A 23,224-nucleotide genomic window follows, 5' to 3' on the forward strand; every position below is an offset into this window, starting at 1 on the left:
GCTACTAAACAAAAAAGTAGGGTCTGTATACGTAAATATTTCCATTAGAAAGTAGAACTAAATGAGAACAGGAACGAATTACGGATCATGTACAAGTCCTGCGCAGAAGATCCACAAAAAGTGATTGTACCGAGCACCGTTGCGTGCGCATTCCAGGTCATGTGACCTACGCGGTCAAACTGCCAGAGGAAGGAGACGCTCACTCTCCATCCATGAACCGCCGAAGGAAGACGTTTAAATATTCTAAACGCTTCGCTAGAGTGGCAAGATGAATCAGTAGTTCACCCAGCTGCTTGCACACGCAAGTGTGCCGACACAACAAATTAATCATGGAGTAAGTAATCATTTTCTATTTTAATCATTTTTTTAAGTGATTTTTTTACACGCTTCAGCAATCGTACGGTACTAGGTCTGCCATTTTGTGACTCATCAGCCTACCGTGACCTAGCAATTGTATGACGTTCACATCGAACGATATATTTCGTTTTATTATATGTGACCATGCTTCGATCTATATATTGCGTTAGAATAGCGCCTCGTGGCATATGCAAATTACAAGATAGGTCCGAATTATTTGACCAGATGATAGACTTTGGCGTTGCGTCATGAAGATTAGAGTGACATTGCGATCCTATTTTGCAACTAATCGCCATGGTTAGAAGCTGATTTTTCGTTATATAATACAATTAATGCGCGAAGCATGTATTTAAAGCATTCATAAATTTTTAAATAACCTATTTCATTTACAACCATTTAGTTCATGAATGTTTGATAAATAATTCATTTTTTATTTAAAAACTCCTTTTCCCTAGTTCTATCATGTTTAGTTAAATGAAGTGTTTAGATTTGCAAACATTAACAACCATATTACAATTATTTCACATGACAATAGAATAGCTTTTTCGTTGCATTTATGCTCATTCATTTTGTATTTAATGGTTCTCTTTATTATTTTCAGAGCCAATATGGCGCTCACTTCGAGCTACGTCGCACAGACGACACAAATTTCTTTTCACCATTTTTTAATACCTCTTGATCGGGCCTACATCAACAATGTCATCCGATCAGGGCCAGGAGATGTGGTTGTGGAAGTTCGAGCCAGCATCCCCTAGTGGGACGCTGTCCACAGATGTAGAAGATGATTGGCTTTTATTTGATGATAAGTCTGTAGAGCCTACTAAGAATGCTACTGAACCTCTTCTTGATAAAGAACACCCTACCCGTGCACAAGTTGCCACCAAACTTTTAGAGGAGCTGGATGAATGGATTAAAGAAGGTAAGTGTCTGATCGCAAACTGCACCAATAACTTATGATATAAACTGGTTACACATTAACTTAAGTAGCACTTATCCTTCCATTTCATATGCATTAATTTTTTATCATGGGTAGACTCATCTTTATTTCATACTTCAGTTTAACTTAGTATTTGAATTATTACCCATTTAAAGAAGTAATAAAACTGCAAATTAGTATAAAAATAAAAGAGTGTATGAACTCTAAGACATACGATTGAAATTAATTGACCGAATTAGCTCTAAAGTTACATAGATAAACTTCAGATTAGCTCAAATATTTTCCCAACTGAAGAAAATATACACACGTACGAAACTACTCATTTGCCAAATAAATTAACTCCAAAAAAGCAGAATATCTATTTTCAATATAAAAAATGTAGTACATATCGATCAAGCGTTTTGGCGCCAAAATGTTCAAAAATTGTAGAAAAGAATGGAGTTGATTACTTTGGCTCGTGTGTACCTTGAGGGCGCTTTACACGATGTTTACATCAACTTGGCGATTATGATTAGACGCAGCGTCTACAAGGAAAGCTAAACAGATACCGGGAAGTCGGTGCATATCTTAAAATATCAAGTTTACAGTAAGAGTAGGCGTGCTAGCGTCGCGTTCATTCGTATGCATGCATCCATTAAAACCAGCCACGTCCCCCAGTTTCAAAGCTCGAACGCGTACGGTAGAGAAACTAACGTTAAACGTGTTCGGTCGCGCTGCATTCTCGATATTCCTATCGCTTTCGTTCTTCTCGCTTCCGCCGCCGCGCGTCTCATTTTTCTTTCTCTTTTTTCTGGAAAGGAGAGTGGGACAAACTGGTTAACCTCTATACAAACTGCTTTGGTTGAAGGCCGATAGGGGAATGACGTGCGTGTCTAGTTAGCGTCGGAGTAGGGGCGACAGAGGGGAAAGTCCAAAGATAAGCAGGAGTGGTCTCACAGTATTGCAAACTGATCCGAACGATTCTGTCGATTAAGCTTCCTCGCCACCGTGCTTCCCTACGATACCACATCTGTTTTCCGTGTTAGATACCACTTGTCGTAAATCGACGAGCAGCCCAATCGAGCACGCTCCGCTCGAACGAGAAAGGAACTCGGCGTCTCTTTGTCTGATAAAAATCTGTCACGTTCTCGCGTGTGTCGACGACCGTGTCAGTGATCCGAACGCCAGAAAATCGAACGGACGTCCAATTGCTCGGTGAATCATATACTCTACCCGGTATTTTCGTTCTCAAACGCGTCACGAGCACGCTGCACGCTTCCACGAGCCGCATCGTCCATCTGAGGACCATGGTTTTTCAGTAACATACGTTAGTGCGTTCCCCCCACGTGATACTGGGATCTGTTTTGGTCACCGTGAAGATTTAAAGAGCATCGTGCCTTGGGAGTAGATCTCGATTCGCTCGCGAGTGATCTTTAATTGGATCGCTGTTCGGCAATCGATGAGAAGTGATTGGTGAAGTGCGTAGTATCCATGAGCGGCTGAGTTGAAATCGTGTCGCGAGACGAATTCGAGCGTGTGTAGACGGAGTAATTTAACGATACTGGCAACTTCAAAAGTGACCCGAGGAAACCACGTACCTTCTCGATGCCCGAGCGTGCTAATGTATGATAGCATGCAGTTCGCATATCGTTACACGTGGAACCGAGAGATCATTGTCAATTCCCAGAAGCTGGTAAAAAGACGTTGAACCCGGGGATACTTGTGTCCCTGCAGGTGGGACTTGGCTGCTTCGCAAAAGAATCGCGCACCGTACATCAAGAACGATACTTTTTACATTTATTATACGCCTACTCCCTATCCCCGTTCCCTTTTCTATTTCTTTTTTTTTTTTTTTTTTTTTTAAATAAAGGCTCACGCGAAAACAGTGGCACGTGATAATGGCTGCTATATGTTACAGCGGTACGTTTCCTTTCGCTAGCTTGATTCTCTCTCTCTCTTTCTCTCTCGCTCCCCTTTAAACTCTTTCTAGCGCACACTTCGATGGAAAAATATCTTCATTACGCATATCAGAACACTGTTGCCATATTGTTCATATTATCATCACGGAGCGGAATTGGTTCGAACCGTCTCCGAAAGTACTTCTTATCGAATTATTGTTTTCACTAAATCTTACTCGGTTCATTGTATTTTAGTTGACTATCAGGCGCGACGAATTATCTGTGTAATTATCGATAAATATCTCGCACTCGATTGTATTCGTCATTTTCTATTTAAAGGATCTGCATAAATTGACTCTTTATGCAGTATTTTTATTGATTGATCGATGGCAACATTGTTGGATATCGTTTATGATTTATGTTATCGCTATCATAGAAAATTAAGAAATTGAACGTAATAGTTTGTCAAATTTCGAAAGTAATGTTGATGAATGTTACTTGTTAAAATTTCAATGTACTTTTGATTCATGTTAAAATTACATTACATACGAATACGTATGTTTGTAATTAAAAAAAATTCTTATCTAACCCCCATGCCCTCTGCATTTAAATGAAGATAACTTGAACGTTTCGAGTGAATTCTGATCAAAGTTTCACGAAGAAATAGGTTAGGGCTCACTTGTTACATTTTAACGAATCTTACACATACAAGAATAATGTTATAAACAAAACTCGTACAAAAAGTATATTTTTAAAGTCAAAAATTCACACAAAACAGACAATGTTGATGAAACAATAATTTCTTATAAAATTCGAAACTTTGCATTTTTATGACACAGTTTCTGTTTTCTTGTTTTAAATTCCAATGAAGAAGTTCACAAATTCAAACTATAAATTTAAATTATAAACTCTTTTCTTTCTCTTGAAGTAAAAAAAATTGGGTCCCTAACAAAAAGTTCTCACTGCTAACACAGAAAATTGTGATCTGAATAATAGACTGTACTAATACCGATCATCGTAAACGTGTTAGAAACCAAAGAAATTGCAAATCAAGAACTTGTTTTTCTAGTTGAACTAGTAACGTCCATGAAATTATATATACATCAATAGTACCACTCCTACTTATTGTTCATGCAAGACCTGAGTAAAAGTTGACTGTTAGATATACAGGGTGTACCGGAAAATGTGAAACATTTTTGGAAATTCTATACATGTAGACAATGAAAAAAATTGATATGGAAATATATCTGAAAGTGTTCCACTTTTTAATTACACACTATTTTGCATTGCTCAAGGTGTATTATTCAGTTTAAGAGTCGATGAAATCTTTTTGGAACGCTCAAAAAACATCCTCCGTTTTTTGAAACACCCTGTATATAAATAAAATACATGTAACATTTCAAAATATTGACTATAATCTTAATAACGACATAATAAATACATACAATAACATAATTAATTCTACTTCTATTTTCTTTTTTTAATATGAAGTCTATGGGTATCTGTATACATAGAGAATTATTTTTTGCTTACAGAACCCTTTTCAGATTGGTTGGAGGAAAAGATAGAACTTCCCATTTTTGAAGAATTACCAGTTCCTGAAAATGGACACCTGAAAGCAACATCATACAATGAAGTTATAAAGATTCCTCAACAAGACAATACTCAAACCTTACTACAAGAGTTTGAAACTGTTTTGGGAGATGTGGAAGCTTGTCATCAAATAGTCCCTTCATCCAGTTCTACACTTACTCCTCCTCAGTCACCCCCACCACATAAACCATTCAGTGTGGATACCCAATTACTTGTTACTTTGCAACCTGTACAGCCATTATATCCTAATCACCAGTCTATGTATAGTGTTGTAATCCCAGAGGAAAAATCATATGTTAACGAAGTACCTGTACAATGGAACACGAAAAATATCCCATTGGATCCCCTCAACACAGACGTTGCGCATGATCTAGCTGTGGTAGATGAATATGTACGTTTACATACTGAAGATATACCACCATCTAGTCCGTGCACCAGTTCTGGTGGCAGTTACACTTCATCTGAAGATTCTGTCGACGATCCGGATTGGCTTTTAGAGTCGGGAAGGAAAAGCACGAAGCAATCTTCGTACACTTCCAAAAGTCGTCAGAAACCTTATTCTCGGCCGTCCGTCGAAGATAAAAAAGTGCGGAAAAAGGAACAAAACAAAAACGCGGCGACGCGATATAGGCAAAAGAAAAAGCAAGAAATAAAAGAAATATTGGGCGAGGAACGCGAGCTCACCGATCACAATGAGAAATTGAAAAATCAAGTGAAAGATCTACAACGAGAAATTGGGTACTTAAAGGGTTTGATGAGAGACTTATTTAAAGCTAAGGGTCTGATTAAATAATTCATTTATCCAACTACCGTTATGTTATTTTTATGAAATTTATTACTCATATTTTTTGACACTAACTACTTTACAATAATACTAATATCATACTATAGAATATATAAACGTAGATTAGCAACGATTATTCTCATATTCTTTAAACTAGCTGCATGTATATTTGAACATAAATTTTGAATCTATCACAGCTTCTTAGTAGGGCTACAGAACTGTTATCATATAATTTATAAAGTATACATCATCTTCTGATGCACTGGCTTTCTGTTAAGATTAGCACACGAGATGCATTAGATTGTGATAGAATTTGTGAAGTAATCAGCCCTATGAAGCTCTGTCCGGGTGGAAACTTGCTGTTACTCAAGATTCCATAAATGATCTAATGCATCTTAATGATGCAAGTCTTTTCATTCCAAACAATGTTAACCCAATCAAGTTTCGAGTTTTCTTACAAAAAAAATATTGTATTAGAAAAATAATAAATGGGTTATTGTGTAACAATGACATAATTATAAAATATTTCGTTGTTTTCTACCTTCCCAATGTACAATTTAAAATATCTTACAATATATCAAAATTGGATGTTACAGACGGAAATGCATTGATTCTACATGAAAACAGAAGTAAAAAATATTTATATATCGCGGTTCGGTTTCGAGATAATTGACCTTCTATTTGGTCTGGGTACAAATGCACCGAAGTATAGTTTTAGGGGCTCGAGGGACGTTCGGGCGGAAGAGGACAGTTGTCAGACTGCTTCAACTCTGTCTACAGTCTACAGTAAGCAAAAGGCATTCCTCTCACCTCCTTGTACCCTTCGAGTGCTCAAAACTAGTTCAGTGCACGTGTACTCGGCAAAACTTCAAAGTGAATTTCGAAAATGCAACAGGATATCAAGAAATTGAATTCCACATCTATGGATACTGTAAGAAATTTGAATATTTATGACATAATAATTTTACTATATATTTCAGTTCCAATTGAACTCTAATTAAATAGACAATCAATTACTTATTGGTAAAAAAATTAATTCCTATTGAATTATTCGTTTTTGTAACGTAAATACCGCAGTATATACATGTAGCGACCCCTATATCGTTTCAACGAAACAAAATTGAAAGATTTCGATTTTATCAATATTTTACGTGCAATAATTCTTCTTTCTTTACATAGATGAAGTTCTTTATCTGTATTTTAAATTAAGAAAAGTTTATTCTAACTTAATATTTCATTCAGTGTTTTATCGTAGAAGAAATCAGGAAAAAAATATATTTACACTAATTGGAGTGTAAGTGGATGATAATAGAATTTTTTTGAACAGAAGGGAATATTCTATGAAGAGTACATATCTATTCATCAGTAATAAAATAATAATACGGTTTGTAATTATTTAATTTTATTCATTATGCATTATTAACATACTGCTCTTTTGCTATCTGTAATCTACATTCTATTCAACTCGAAAAATTGAATTTCGATAGCATTACAACATGTACAGAACAATGTTCTTTTAAATCAAGAAATCGTATTTATAATAAGTATATCATTAACAGTAAATATATTAAGTATGCATTAGTGACGAAATTTACAGATATTCTAAGTTTGAGATTTTTCACAATTTTGGTAAAACTTACATGCCACTTAATTATTCGTACGTATCTATAATAATGTACATGTAATATACACCCGATATTTCTGCTATCTAAACAGAGGAGCGCTGGTAAATATATTACAAGAAACTTGTGCAATTCAACAAATAATATTTATAATTCTCCAATAAATATTCAAACAAGACGCATATGTAGTCTATATTTCGTAATTATATTACTCTCTTGCATTCTGGTGTGCATTCGGGAAATTTCAATTTTAGATGTACATAAAAGAACATTAAAAGTACATGAAAATAATATTGAGTATCGTTGAAAACTGCCATATAAATATGTAGAAAACAGATTATTTACTTCTTAAAAAGAAAAAAGTTAAGGTCAATTTGGATGAGACAGTACATCTAATGCAATGTAAACATAATTTTCTGGAATGTTGTAAACGCAGATCATGAGTATTTGATTTTGTATGTAAAACAAGTCTACACATAGATGCCATTAACGTTTGGTAACAATAAAAACAAAACGAACATTCTTTTTGAAATCTATAACTATCAAGGAGCAGATCGGTATTAAGTAGCTTTTGATAAACGTTGTAAGTTTCTTACTTAAAATAATCACACTATAAATACATACAAATACATAAAAATATTACTTTCTTAGACTCAATGATTTACAAGTAATACCTTAACACAGTCAAAATACCCTTTGATTACAAATAACATCTTTAGATAACATAAAGTAGAATGTTAACCCTCTCTCACAATGTAAAATTGTCTTAAAAATGTATTAAAAGATTTTACGGAATTATATGTGTATGAGTCATAAATGTTATATCTTTCACATTCTTCACGATGCAATATACAAGTCACCGATTGCATCCGCGGATTGAATAATCTAACTGTGTATCATACTAGAAAGAAATAACAGGAATATTGAAAGACTTTTAAAAGTTTCTACGTTGTAGTATCACCTTCGTCTTGTTCAAGTCTAGACGAACCACACACACGACATTTACAACAAACGATACAAGGCGCAGCTAGTAAAAGTAACGGTGATGCAACGAGCAAAAGTAATCCAAATCCAGCAAAAATTCCAATAACTTGTGTTCTATGCCAAATAACAGATGCACGTGAGTGACCCAATTTATTTTTACAAGGTCCTTTGTCGTAATGTCGTAATAAAAAGTCGTCCTGTAGTATTGATACAAATGGAAAATTAAAAAATGAATGCTGTCATTACATTATCGTTATCACAACAAATAATTATACTTACATCTAAGGAAGCTAAGCAATACCAGCAGAAAACATGTCTGCATCTCTTACACATCATTTGAGCACATCCTTCATCTTTCTCAATAGGTACAGAACACATAGGACAGCATTTGATATGATCACCATCAAATGGTATGCCCAGTGAGAGGTCAGAACAAGGACCACTATGCCAAGATTCTCGACATATAGAGCAAAAATCTGTAGAACAGTTAGGACAATGGACAGGTCCAACAGCAGTTCCATTTGAACCAGTAGTATTTACTGTACATATTGTTTCACAACCTGCACGAGGACACCAGGCACGTGCTTTATCCATAGATACATCTGCACATTTCAGATAAAATTATTAGATTACAAAGTAATATTATCAAATTTATAGATTAAAATCTACACACCTCTATTCAAACGGTATTTGTGATGCTTTTCCAAAAGTTCAGGACTAACAAGACTTGCTATTTCCTTCATGGAAAGTATTGCTCCAAGCTCACATTGTGCATCAGGGCAACTAATTTCGTATGCACCTTCTTCAATTTCAAATTCAACATAATCTTTCATACACTAAAATATTGAGATACATTTAATAATCTTTGTAATAGCTTGCCACAAAGTAAAGAAAGGAAAAATTTACACATACATCTTTACAATAGGAACAACCACAGCCTTCTATTTTAAATGTTTTGGAAAGAGACGTATCAACAAGACATAATTTACAAAAAATGCGTCCAAGCGTTTGTTGAGAACTCGCAGGAACAAAATTTCCTGCTGCTAAACTGTAGCGTGAACTAGAGGCCAATGACAACAAACTAGAGCAGCGAGAACAGACTCGACTGCGATTTATAGGTCTGCCTTCTGGAGCAGAGGTGCTTAAACCCACTGCAGTTTCACATTTTCGTAGTACTCCTGGGCCTAAGCTCAGCCAGCTACTACCACGGGCTTCCAAGCTTGCGCTACTTTCAGGCCTAAGGAGAGGGGCATCCACTCCTTTTCCCAATGCAGTTCTTTCCGTCAAAGAAAGATTAACAACACTTGCTTCCTTACGCAACAAAGGTAATCTAACTCCAGTAAGTTTATTAGACTTATCGACTTTTTTCTGATTAGTGGCAATTTTGGTAGAAGGATTAACGGACGTCACAGAGCTGGTGGCAGTACCCATATCCATTAGTGGAGCTCGTCGTATGACGAGCGAATGTAGGCTGGGCATCCCCTAATTATCAATGTAGATTTTACTACCAGTCCCAGACAAGAGCTGTGCTCACTGACTTCTCGTGGATAGCTTGCAACAGCACTTGCCACATAATATAAGACATATGTAAACCATGAAAATTGGAACTGTCACACCCGTAAAATGACTTGTTTTTGCATATTTCACTCCATTCATACTGATACAGCTTCGCACTACTCGTCATATTTCATTATTTTGTCTAACAATTCTTCAACTCTTTCTCGTATAATTATATTATGAAAATAATCACAAAAAAATATTGATCTCAAATGAAAAGTTGCAACACTATACACACGTAAGGTATTCGTATTTTGATATGAAGTTTACTTAATTTGAGCAAAACATATGATCAACGACAGTTGACTGGAGAAACAAAATAATAATCGAACAATAATACGTACGCTAACGAATTCTTTATAATAGATCGTAAGTCGCTAATGAAACGGTTGGCAAAATATCATTCTCGAACAATATTTATGTTTTGTTTGTCAGTTCGAGATACATCGCGAAAGTAAGAAAATTGCTACGTAATATTTTACGCATATTCATTATTCGATAGTATGCGTATTCATTGACACCTTGACAGATCAAACTTTGTAAACGTACGATCATTCCATTCGGATGATTCTTCGGATTTACAATTTTCCTCTAATTTCACGGGCTTTTCACGTTCTATGTCATGAAGTATCAGCAAACAGTATACACAAATTACCGACTAACTACTTCCGCCCTCACTTTAAGCTTGCACTTTTTTGTACGGTATCGAGAAAAAACGATTATTATTGCGTCCGTGCTGCAATATCTTCGGAAAAATTGCAACTGTTTTATGCTGAACATAACACTGCATCCTTGTGACTCACTTAACGTGCACGAAGAATTGAGGTGCAGCAGTGGAAATATTGCACGACACGAATTAGGAATTCTATCGAGCCAGAATTTTGTCCGCTAATCAATTTCTCAGATAACATTTTTCATATTATTTCACGTTCCACTTAACGTTAGGAGTAAGTGATAACTCGTCAATACAATGTTTTTTCCCCCTTTTTTTTTGGTTATTCTCTATCGATATAATTATGTTTTTTTACTATGTGGAAGCGTGTATGTATGTATGCAGGTAATGGGTTAAAGATAAGACGACACATTTTTTTAATGGTTTTATAATATTTCGTTATCTTTTAAATTATTCAATACTGATGTTTTTCTATCAACTGACCAATACAGGAGTTATCGTAACAGTATATTTTTACGTATCTTCAAAGTTGTGAGATCTACGTGCGATTGACAAACGAAATTCGAACACTATTTCTGTCTAATAGTATTTGAAAACAATTGAAAGTTTCTCACCGATTCATGTTTCATGTTCGCTTTGCACATTGCGGTTCTGTGATTAATTACGACGAAATTGAAGGTATAAACTCCATATGCATGTACATATGCACTATAAGAAAATTCACAGAACTTGACATTCCAGTTACTTAAGGAAAAATTATGCCGAGAAGAGCGGGAAATTTAATTGAAACGCGTATTGGCAATATCAGATTTTTCTATCATATTTTCCAGTTATTTCATTTGAATATTTCGTAACAGAATATTTGTAATCTAAAGAAATCAGATCTCCCTTCATATAAACTAAACAAACTTGAATAACTTTTTTGAAACTTATTCATGACTAATTTTAGTATCACTTTATTCTAAGTGCTAATGAAATAGTCTATAAAATACATACAATATTCGTTTACTTCATTCAAGATTGAGAAAGGTCTTAAAAATTATTTTTTGTTAGACGTTTGTATAAAAAATGAACAATCACTTTATTATACATTTTATCACACAGAAATGAGTGAAACTTAAGAGTAATGTATTGAATAATTATACTATCAATTATATACATTCTGATTGTAAATATTAAAAGTCAGAACATATACAAGAGGCATCAATATTTACAGACACAAATTCATTTTCTTTTCCTATGTAATTGAAATCTACGGAATATGTTATTTTTTAACATCTAAAATTTATTACAATTGTATCAAAATTGAGCAAATTATGTATCAGCAATACTCGTCGATGAAGTAATAATGACAGTAAATCAAATTTAATGAAGAAAATGAAAACCGGTTTTACTTAATGAGTAATTATAGGGAAGCAACGTGTATGAACACCTTCAGTGAACGGCAATATCACTATCAGACTTTTAAGCAATTGCATAATTCTTTTTAATTGTAACAGTCTTCATGAAATGTGAATATCAAAATAATTGCTAAGTAAAATTCTTTTTTTTTTGACTAGAATATATGTTGTGTGCTTTTATACAGACGTGAAATTTCTGTCATTAATTTTGTATGCATCATTTCAGACGTATAGAACTTCGAGACACTATTTTCTAATTAAATCATTCTTGACCGTCGGGTGACACATAAATAATATTATGCTAAATATGGCACGAAAATTTTATAAAATTCTTATATTGCAATTTTTATAAAAACAATGACAGAATGTAAACTATACATTGTCAGAATTAATATTTATATTTTTTGAGTTTATAAATTAAGGGGCATATAAAAAAGAACGGAAAGATATGTTGGCTATAGTCGTATCATAGATACCAGCAAGTGTATGAACAATACTTATCCTTAAACAAGTACTTACTATTATACAACAAATTCATTTGTATGCGTATTCTATACAGCATACCTCAATCATTACAAATATTTCTGTAACTTTCGTTAAATGTATTTTACATACAATGAACGAGATAAATTAGATGATAATTTAGAAAACTGCAAGGAATTTGTTGCTACATGAGTCATGACTTGTTATATTGTGCGTTAAAAGTAAAATTAAAATATCGATTTTTAAATTAACTTAATATCCACCGTATATTCTTATAAAGAAATATTGCCAGGTATACTATACTGTCCTTTTCGGGAATGTGTATCAACAGCTCGAACTGCGAAGTAATAGTTATTGCCTTCGGAAAACTGAAAAAAATAGCAATGTTATAAATATCAACTGTAATAATTTCTCCTAATTATAAAATAACGATCATTCAAATTACTTGTGTAAGAGTGCATGCCATAGGGAGTGGTAAAGCTCGAACATCTCCCACTTTTTTCCACAGTGACGTGTTAGGAGGAATACCAGCAACTTCTTGATACGCATACAATTGATAACTAGCGATATCCGCATATTTATCAGATAAGTTCATGTTCCAGGACAGTACAATACCTACATCATAACAATGACCATTTTATTTTGGAATATATTTAATCTTTTTTGTTTAATTATATCTATCATACCATTTGCAACCTTCGAAATTTTCAATGATGGAGCCGGTGGAGGAAGTTTCCAAAGAGGATTTACAGCATAATTTCGAGTATCTGGTAAAGGAGCAGGATGCTAAAAAAGGTAAACATAACAAAAGTATTTATGTGTATTTATCGGAGGAAATAATTAAAATTGATTAACTGACAAAATAATCAATACAATATATAAGTTAAAGACACAGTACCTTGTGAAATTGTACATTTGAAGTAGCTGATGTCGTTAAAACTCTAACTGTCCCGTTTGCAATTGTTGATATTCCTACAAATTGAATTTAATGAAACCTGTTGCTTTTACTATTTTTAATGTTATGTGTTTTTGTACAAATACGTACCAGTTTTATAAGTTAGAGTTGAAAACGAGGCTCTAGTGCAAGAAGTCACTGGCCGCATCTAGAATAATAAATATTTATCGCTAAATTATAGAAACAAATGCAGCTGAAATGTTTTACATGCATTTTCAATGGATTTTTAATCTCACCGGCGTGGAATTCGGTGCTATTAACAACTGCCTCGCAGGACCAACACCACTTTGCATCACATATGCTAATCGAGCATTCATATTATTCTAAACCAAATAAGGGAAAATAAATATTTGCGATACTTTTTAGGAATCCGTATAATTTCTGTTTAACTCACCACTAAGGCAGTAGGTGTCGGTTGGCTAGCTGGTTGTACTACTCTTATACTAGGAGGTTGACTCGTTATAGCTACGTTTCCTCCCGGTATGGTTTGGATTACCCTTTGGAAACAAGGCTGCGTTGTTTTCTGCGTTATATTTATTTGCTGATCGGTTACCGTAGTAGTAACGACTGGTACAGTGGTGGCAGCTGTAAATTAAAGTTTTAGTTAAAATACTTCTTTATAAAAAATATTAAAAAATAATGTTGCATACCTTTACTTTTCTCCTCTTCGTCTGTAAGATCGATGAGATCGTTTGGTTTTGATTTCGCAATATTTATTGGAGTACTTTGACGATTCATTTGATTCGGAAATTTTCCGTTTAGAACGATAGTTTGCTGCGGCTGTTGCGGTTGTGATTGTGGTTGCGCTTGTGGTTGTTGCTGCAATAATTACCAATATATTTATTTGTGTCAAATAAGATAATCATTGAAATTGCTTACATTTGATATTATCTGTTGAATATTAGATTGGTTAGGTATTGTTAACGTGTGTTGCGTTTCCATAGGTTTAGCCACAACCAAAGCTGCCGGAGTTATAGTAGACATTATATTTGGAGATTGAGTATGACTTTGGGAAACTACGGCAGTTTGTCCAGTCGCTGGTTCAATTCGTCTAGGTGATCTTACTTTAATTCCCCTTCTCGGACTGGTAGCATTATTTTTCTCATTAGTAGGAGTACTTGGTGAACTATTGGTATTATTATTTGTAACCTGTACAGACTTCATATTAGAATTCTGTTGCAATTGACGCAAATTTTGCATTCCATGATCCTATATAAAAATATAGACATAAATATAATGACATTTAATATAGACATAAAATATAGACATAAATATAATGACATTTAATATAGACATAAAATATAGACATAAATATAATGACAGTATAAACATAATGACAATACGTTTTATCAAATACTAATATAGCTGTTGAGATATGTACCGAAATAAAGTTAACTTGTAATCCAACAGATCTATTAATCTTAATCGGTGGGGTAGGCTTATCATTATTCGCACGCCTATCCGCAGCATTACGAATCAAAACCATTTCAAAATCTTTAATTTGCTTCGCCAGTTGTTGACATTTCGCGCGCGTCACTTCCTGGTTTCTTTCTGATATACGTGCTTGTTCTCTCAGTTTGCCAATTTCACCACGCATCGTGATTGTTTCAACAATTTTTTGTATGAGAAGTTCTTCTAATTCCTTAAAGAAATGTTTAATATTAATTATCGTGGAATATTTATTATCTATGTTTTCCTGAAATATTCTGGATTTTAACATACTTCCTGTTTCAATTTTGGTAGTTTCTCCTTTAGATCTCTTTGGAAAAACTTGCGAACATAATCAAGCTTTTTAATGTTTTGAGAATCGTTTTGCTTTATTGATAATTCGTCAGATAATGTTGCAGGATTTATTTTGAGTTTTTTAGTACCCCCATTCATTGTAACGGTGTCAGCGTCGGGACAATTACGTTTCAGAGAGGGTGGAGATAAAGGACGCGCATCTTGATTCATTCTATGGTTTACAATTACAAACTTTTCCGAACCATCGCTTGATTCTAAGTCGCTATCGTGATTAAGGAATTTTTTCCTTATTATCTCTTCTGCATTCTTAGCTGTCCTTCTCTTCTGCCTTCCACCTTCTCTTGCTGAAACAGAAAATGTTTTCAAACAGTCAGTAAAGTCACACAGACGAAAAGTATTTTATCTGTACATGGTAGTAAATAGCTATGTGAAAGCGATTAGACTATCTCAGTTTGAAAAGTATTGAAATACGAAGTATAATATTTAGGAAGCCATATTGCAGCTCATAACTATTATCAATTACCATAACATAGGTCCTACCTTGCTTACCTTCTTCAGAAATAATATTTTCATGTGCTGCAGCAAGCATCATCATTTTTTTCGTTCGCCTTCTTCTTCTTACTGTAGTTACTGGAACTTCAACATTTTTTTTATCACTATCATCATTACTATCTTTTATGTCTGTAACAACCATTAATGAACCATTTTGCGATTTTGCATCCGATAAATTACTCTTATTTAATGAAGACCCAACATTTTCGGTTACTTCTGATGTTTTATTATCAGAATTTATCGGCAAACTTTCATTTTTTATTGGTTCTGCATTTTTATCAACAGGTTGTGATTTTTGTTCCTGAATTTCGATTTGAGGTTTTGTCGATTGATCTTCAGGAACAATTAAATTAGTTAATTCAGTAGAATTTGTACTATTATCATTATTATTTATTTTATTTTTATCACATTCTGCACTATAAACAAGTGGTTCATCTAGTGCATCACTTTGCATTACATCAACTTCCATGTCACTTTCTTTATGGATTGAATTATTCACTACATCATTTCCCTCGAGAACATTAATTTCATTACTTTCACTTAATGTCATGTTTTGTACAGTACGATCTTCTTTCTTATTACTAACAATTTCTTCTACATTATGATTTTCTAATTCTTTATTTACTGTTGATTTATTGTTCGCTAGTTTTTCCTCCTCTAAATTATTTGAAACAGTTTCACAATTGCTTTCAGTTGTTTCTATCCTTTGATTTACATCTACAGATTGTTGATTTGTATCAAGTTCATGTTCTTCAGGCTTATTTATCTGTTCAACATGTTCACTTTCATTCACATCCAAATCAATTGTAATTGTTTCACTCTGCATTTCATTATTTACATTATCTTTCTTGATGCATTCTGCAACCTCATCATTGTCGGATTTACTTCTTGTGCCTTCTGTAAGCAATTTTTCCAATATCTTAGAATTATTAGTGCCAGAAATATCACTGCAATCAGAATCTACGTTATTTGTACTAATTTTATCTTCATTCATTTCTTTACTATTTTCGTGACAATTCGTTAAAGAATTTGCAATTGTTTCCCTGGAGGATTCATTAAAAACATTATTTTCAACAATTATAACATCTTTACATTCAGTATCATTAGATAGTGATATCATTTCTGAACTCTCTTCTATTGATTTTACTTCAGGCTGCGATTTGGAAGAATTATCTACACAAACAGTATTTGTAAGACTTTCATTGTTACAGTCTTCAATCGGTGTATCTTCCACACTTTCGCTCAATACCTGATTTGCATCAACATTTTTTTCGTTACTGATGGAATGATCACTATCTAATGTATTGTTTTCGTCAATAGTCTTATCAACATTAACGTTTACACTGTCGACATTTTTGTCAAATTCAGATCTTGAAGATACATTTGTGTTTGAAGGAGATACATGGTTTTGGTCAGACTTTTTTGTAGCATTTATTTTTTTCATAGCAGCATGTTGAAAAGGTTTATTCTGCTGCCTATAACCATAGATAGGGCTGCAATGCGAATTAAATTTTCCGCTACGTCTTCCTTGCTCAAAAGGAAGAAATGTATTATAAAATCTATGACTGTAATCATGTGTTCGATTTTTGTAGTATCCTCTAGGTTGCCTGGTGCGAAAAACATGATTGCTGCTACTAGGAAACGGACGATAATAAAAACTACCTGGAAACCTCCATTGAAAGTCATAATTGGGCCATGGATAACGAGGCGCACTATTTAATTGAGGCCTCATAAATCCATTTTCATATCTTTTGGTATCCTTTTTACGATGGGTTACTATTGTGTCATCCATGGAAACATTACCTGAACATTGTTCCTCTTCACTTATTTCCCTTGCAGTTGTGTCATTCCCCCCTACACTTTTTTCTGGAACAGTAGAAGCTTGTTCATCTTCTTTCTCTCCAGACGTCACTTCTGTCACCCAAATGAAACAATAAAATAAATTTACCAATGTCACAGAATACCAATTATACAAAATACAAAGCTTACCACTTCCTAATCGTTTGGAGTCATTTTGTTGCTCATCTAGAATAGATGTTAATACATCATCTGATTCTGGTTCATCATCATCAGATAGCCTTAAACGCATGCTATCATCTGACAGTGCATCTTCTTCATCACCATCATCACCAGTACCATATAATAACTCATCCTCCTTTTCTTTTGATATTTCATCAATATGATGTGTATTGATACAGGACAAAGAATGTATAGAGTCAGTTGTATGCACTGTATCAGTTCTCAAAGTCTCCATTGTAGAAAGGATGAGATATATAATGAAATGTTATAAGTCCCCCATTTATCTTCAAAGTCTAATATTCATCAATCTGTAAGTGATATTGTATTTGAATAATTATCATACTAATTACATAATTATTCATTCCTTATTCAACTTCTTAATTAACTAGAAATAATAACTAAAGTACTGTGCAAATTATCATTATCATTCACATTTGTTTTTTTCCAAATCTTTATTGTTGTTAATTTACAAGCATAATATAACATAATGTATTCCACAAGTTATATCATATAATTAAATAAACTGATCTAATATTTAAAAAATAATCAATTTTGTTTATAATCCTAAACTTAGATAATTACTCAAGCATAACAAGATTATAATCAAACAACATTATTTCACAAATCGTCAAATATTGTACAAAATTAGAACTACACAGTTTTTAGTAGTGTTAAATAAATTGCTGTATTTATTCAATCAAAATAAACCGGTACAAAAAGCACTCCGAAAATGAAAGACCCACGTATTTTCCGGATCAATATCTCCAACTGCTGTCACTATTTCTTTATATCTACAACTGTTGCGGAAAATGAATAAACGACATTAATCGCGACTTTTAACACTCCAGCACACATGCCAGAGGATTCAATTTTCCTAAACACAAGTGGAAGATAATGCAATATGGGCCCCTCGATGACGCGCCACATGTGTCGTCCCTGGCCCATAAGTACTCAACTAACAAAAATGGCGGGTGGAAGCTACAATCTTAATAACTATTATTGTATTTCAAGTAATATATATGTACCGTGTCATCACAGAGATACATATTTTCGTTTTAAGATCATTAAAACTGTACGAGAGCTTCGTGTTAACGTTGCACCAAGGAGATTTATGATCTGGTAACTAATTCGTACAATTCGTCCCACCAGTGTAACAGTTTCAGAGATCAAATAAAGAATATCTTCATATTGAATCGAGTAATGGTACACAACACAAAAATCAATTGTGGTAATCACGCCAAAGTATGTTGAAATAAATGCAATTTGAACCGCAGAAGTGTATGTTCAGAAAGGCGGGATTTCCGATAGTCTGGTCTATTGAACGAGTACTGCTGAACATAGGCCCCGACATGCGTCCGCACGAAAATCAACGACTGCACACGAAGTCGTCCAATATGGCGTAATAATTCGTTCCCAGGAAAATTATTTCCTAACAAAATGGTATAAATAAATTCTAATGAATAAACATCTCCGTTGAAATTTGATACATAGAACGGAAAGTTCCATGTAAAAATCTTGACCTTGAACTCTATACCAAAGAAGACTTCAAAGTCAGAAAATAGTCACACTTACAATTCCCCCACTCCTTTCCATCTCCACACTACTCAGCGATACTTAATGCTCTTATACTACTATAATAATATTAACTTCAATATATACTTCTAATTGTGTATATATTTGGCGTTGTGTCTTTATTATCCAGTTATATTTGTAAACTAAATGGGAATTTAATTAGGTTTTTAAAATTAATATAGGTTCTAAAATTTAAGTTACTAAATTTTTGTATGACCGAATTTATTTTTAGATATTGTGAGTAGTAAAGTCTTACGATATTGATAGTAAACAGTTTTCGCGATTAATTGATTTAATGGTATTACTCTATTTTTATGCCAAAGCCAAGGGACAAGTGTTTATAGCATTTAAAATTTGCTAGTGCTCTTATATTGAACGTTTGATACGCAGCCCCACCCCTTTTCTTTCCACACTCACCAACGAGGCCGATCGGTCAACGTGCGTCACACTGGTAATACAACGCTGTGTTCGTCGAGTGGGAGAACTATGATACTTTCATAACCCGTCACGTATCGATCAATTGTACGGATTTATCTGCGATTCAGAAAATTAATCGTTTAATTCGAATTGATCATTCGAATCATCCGATTTTTTGTCTTTGACTCTGCTAATTTTAACCAGAAGAAAAAACTTTCCTTCGTTGTAATTTCTTGAAATTTTTCAATTGGGACTACAGTAAGGTATTATGAAATTATAAGGGATTTTTCTCGTTTAACAATGCCATTCGGTTTTCTATGTACTTTTTATTTAGGAATATATTATTTTTTATAGTTTATACGACATAAATTTGTATGGTTACATTAATTTATTCTTATCTGTTTTTTGGAATAAAATATTGATCTGAACGGATTAAAGGAACTCATCTAATAATTTAAGTAGACTAAAAATTTTATATATTGGAAATCGATAAAGTCATATTTATAATATTTCATTTATGACTATATATACGTTTTGTAAAAAAAATTAGAATAATTATGGAATATATGTATGGAAGGGTTAGATTTATTTGAGAAAAGTTTTGATACTTTTTTTATTCACGTCATGCCTTGCGATTGCGCAGAAAAGTATTATACGTTCTGTTAAAAAATTATTAATTAAAGTTGCGTTTCAAAGATAAATACGATACAAAAACGCTGTATAGGAGAGTTCATTTAATAAAAACAACGCAAAAACCGTATTGCTACATATTATATAATTATTTCATGTCACTGTAAGTGAAATTTCATATTATCGGAAATCAATAATTTCAGTTTCAAAATAATGCTTATCGAAACTAAAGTGAAAAAAAAGTTATTTTCGATTTACGCTTATTCTTACATAAAGATTAATTTTGTTCATAGTTGTGTACAACTATGTTTAGTATGTACTAAACACTTTAAGTCAAACCGACTTGCTTTAATTCATGGTCCATTTAATTTTTATCTAATCCGAAATTAAATATAAATTTTTTTTCAAGAAAAAAAAATATAAATTTTTAAAATTGCTTTTATGCACGTCATGATGTTATATAACATTATGCAAAAATATTTGATGTCTTTTAACATGCTTGTTTTTAATTATTATCGTACATCGCGATTCAAATGTTATATGTTTAAATACATGAATACAAATTTATCAGCTTTCATTTTGTAAAGGACAACAAAATGGCGTACTTATAATGTACAAAATGGCAGCTTTTCATACATAGTATGACATCTACAATGGCCTCAATCATTACGTTTGGGACTGAAGACCCAAAATATTGTACGTAAAACAAATTGTATCAAGTTATTTATCTCATTGTTTTAACTGTTTCTTAATCATTCAAAACGAAATATATTTAACGTGATAGTAACAATACCTTTATAGTCGAGTGAAATAACGATATTAATTTGTCATTTTTATTTTTTTTGCAATATTTACCGCAGAATCGTTTAACGCCGACTTTTCCCACGATTTTGAACAAATGTGTACGACCAAATGTTTGGATCTTAACAACTCGGACCAAGAAATCGGAATGACCCAGTCCTAAATTGACATGTGAGTATGTGTACAATTGATGAACTTACGTTATATCATAATGCAGATAGTCTTCAATGATGCACATGTTCTCTATTTTACAAAAATACGTTATATTTGCGATAAATGCCAGAAACGAAGATACACTGTGATACCCGTTCATCGAGTATCTGCAACACCGCAACCTAAACAAGCGACGAGCAACGTTGCCACATTTATTCATAACCGTTAGTATACAGTGTCCCCTTAGTCAAAGTGGAAATTCGATTTGTAGGGAAAAAAACATTTTCGTTTCTTGCTCAAACTGTGCGTGTGCAGTTATGAACCTTCTGATTATGTGTGTTAAAAAGTATATCTAAGGAACTATCGACCTATATAAGCAATGCAGTTCGCACTTCAGAAAATTTCAGCAACGCATGCGCCGTAATGCCAAATACTTTGAGGACTTATAATATTAGCCGAAGTATGCAAAATACTTTTGTTTAGGGGTCAGGATTTGGTTTTTCCCATAAAAATATCCACCGATACACGAAATCAATATTGATTAAGTATGGGTAAGGTGTTCTTCAATATTTGGACACAGTCTTCTACTCGGGAGAACTGTTCCTCCTTTTTTTTTCGGTATGTAAACAATGACTATGCTACATTGTAGTATTTTCTACAGAAATCTCGGAGTAAAGTGATTATTAGTTATTGGAAAAAATTGGGAAAGTGATTCTTAAAATGTTACTCAAGTGTAAGCAGTTCTAAACATCTGTAGCAGTTGGATTTTCAGGATTAGACCATGTTAGTGTTAGAACAATTGAGATTAGAGACAGATACATTTATGCAGAATAGTACATACAATCTACATTGACCTTTACATTGTATCTTTTTTTTTATTTGAACATTACTATAATTTTGACTATTTGTTAATATTAATTTTGAATCCTTTGTATTTAACATGTATTATATAATGTATGTATAAGAATATTTCATGTTTAGTAAAAAAATATAATATATAAGGCATGTATTACAACTGAAAATAAATATTTTATTGTTTCATTGTATTTACACATCCCTGATAGAATATAGTAGATATGTGGGTATGTATACATAAAGATTAATACGTACATTTCAATTTCCTAATAATCAAGAGGAAAGGAATGTATGAACAATAAGAATTTATCCAAGACAATAATAAAGACTACAAAGTGTGAAAACAACATCATAAGTAGAATGTAAAAACAAGAATGACTATTTTAGTGATGAGTCAGAGAAGGTGGTTGCACATAGTTTAAAAGTATACTATCCTCACTGAAAATATCATACTGTTTATTTATTTAAACATGTATTAATGTGTTAATGTTACATATTAAAATATTCGTTAACAATCAACTTGTATTTCTAATCATACAACTGATTGGAACAATAATTTTTTTTGTGTTATGGGCGTATTCTGTCAAGCAATTATTCGGTGTATAGAGGGCGGCACTTACAAGCCTACATACATTTTTTCTTTTTTTTATATATAAATCTAATCATTTAAGTAGAAAACATATCAAAATTTCATGAAAAAGAAGATTCTATTCACGAAATAACTACATTTACTTAGTGACAATAACTTTTCTGTATAAAAGTTAAAAAAATGAAAATGAAATAATATATAACATTGTATGTATAACATATGTTTATATTTAGAACACTTTAATGGTAAATTATAGTATTAATGCTTATCAATTTTCAATATAATATCACACACATTATTGTATGTTTATAGATTCTGAACTGAGAGTTTTGTAAATCAGCCTTGCAACACATGAAAATAAAAATCATCTGTTCTTAAATAAATGACATAAATAAGAAAGAATTCATTGTTCTGTTAATATTAATAAATAAATCTTCCATAAAAAAGTATTTGTCGAATGTATCTTCCTGATTAATTGAATTTCCAATTACATGCATTACTCCAAATACATACTATTAACGTTTAAAAATCAAAACAACTTGACATTTTTTATACATATAATAATGTATGATTAAGCATCAACGAGTAATTGTTCATTCCGCAATAATACTAAAGCATAATCGACGCTCATAGAAAGCCGGTATGAAGCTTCGGTGGAATACACCTGAATA

At 32.9% G+C, this 23,224-nt stretch overlaps 3 protein-coding genes across 9 annotated transcripts; 1 reads left to right on the forward strand and 2 right to left on the reverse strand.

Moving 5' to 3' along the window:
- Window positions 1–173: 173 nt before the first annotated feature.
- On the forward strand, window positions 174–5,940 carry Crc (bZIP transcription factor crc). Of its 2 annotated transcripts, XM_076391632.1 has the most exons (3): window positions 174–334; window positions 959–1,276; window positions 4,707–5,940. In XM_076391632.1, the coding sequence occupies exons 2-3, from the start codon at window positions 1,054–1,056 to the stop codon at window positions 5,555–5,557; spliced, it is 1,074 nt and encodes a 357-aa protein (XP_076247747.1). In that variant the 5' UTR covers window positions 174–334; window positions 959–1,053; the 3' UTR covers window positions 5,558–5,940. The 2 variants fall into 2 exon arrangements, with proteins under 2 accessions (XP_076247747.1, XP_076247748.1); XM_076391633.1 differs by lacking the exons at window positions 174–334; window positions 959–1,276 and adding an exon at window positions 2,279–3,193.
- Window positions 5,941–7,881: 1,941 nt separating this feature from the next.
- LOC143187400 (putative E3 ubiquitin-protein ligase RNF144A) lies at window positions 7,882–11,074 on the reverse strand. 2 transcript variants are annotated; one of them, XM_076391630.1, is made up of 5 exons: window positions 10,999–11,074; window positions 9,067–9,636; window positions 8,828–8,990; window positions 8,434–8,756; window positions 7,882–8,351 (listed from the first exon to the last, which is right to left on the reverse strand). In XM_076391630.1, the coding sequence occupies exons 1-5, from the start codon at window positions 11,026–11,028 to the stop codon at window positions 8,115–8,117; spliced, it is 1,323 nt and encodes a 440-aa protein (XP_076247745.1). In that variant the 5' UTR covers window positions 11,029–11,074; the 3' UTR covers window positions 7,882–8,114. The 2 variants fall into 2 exon arrangements, with proteins under 2 accessions (XP_076247745.1, XP_076247746.1); XM_076391631.1 differs by lacking the exon at window positions 10,999–11,074 and adding an exon at window positions 10,367–10,458.
- Window positions 11,075–11,493: 419 nt separating this feature from the next.
- On the reverse strand, window positions 11,494–21,238 carry Wde (Fibronectin-III type domain-containing protein windei). Of its 5 annotated transcripts, none has more exons than XM_076390812.1 (15): window positions 18,280–18,516; window positions 17,507–17,844; window positions 17,321–17,431; window positions 15,515–17,179; window positions 14,945–15,309; window positions 14,604–14,864; window positions 14,102–14,431; window positions 13,873–14,041; window positions 13,617–13,807; window positions 13,459–13,545; window positions 13,313–13,370; window positions 13,166–13,239; window positions 12,954–13,053; window positions 12,713–12,882; window positions 11,494–12,635 (listed from the first exon to the last, which is right to left on the reverse strand). In XM_076390812.1, the coding sequence occupies exons 2-15, from the start codon at window positions 17,769–17,771 to the stop codon at window positions 12,540–12,542; spliced, it is 3,942 nt and encodes a 1,313-aa protein (XP_076246927.1). In that variant the 5' UTR covers window positions 17,772–17,844; window positions 18,280–18,516; the 3' UTR covers window positions 11,494–12,539. The 5 variants fall into 5 exon arrangements, with proteins under 5 accessions (XP_076246927.1, XP_076246926.1, XP_076246925.1 ...); XM_076390813.1 differs by having other exon boundaries at window positions 11,500–12,635; window positions 15,515–16,414; XM_076390811.1 differs by lacking the exon at window positions 18,280–18,516 and adding an exon at window positions 21,157–21,238 and having other exon boundaries at window positions 15,515–17,431.
- Window positions 21,239–23,224: the final 1,986 nt, after the last annotated feature.

This window comes from Calliopsis andreniformis, unplaced genomic scaffold (assembly GCF_051401765.1).
Source record: "Calliopsis andreniformis isolate RMS-2024a unplaced genomic scaffold, iyCalAndr_principal scaffold0022, whole genome shotgun sequence".
Classification (NCBI taxonomy): Eukaryota; Metazoa; Arthropoda; class Insecta; order Hymenoptera; family Andrenidae; genus Calliopsis; species Calliopsis andreniformis.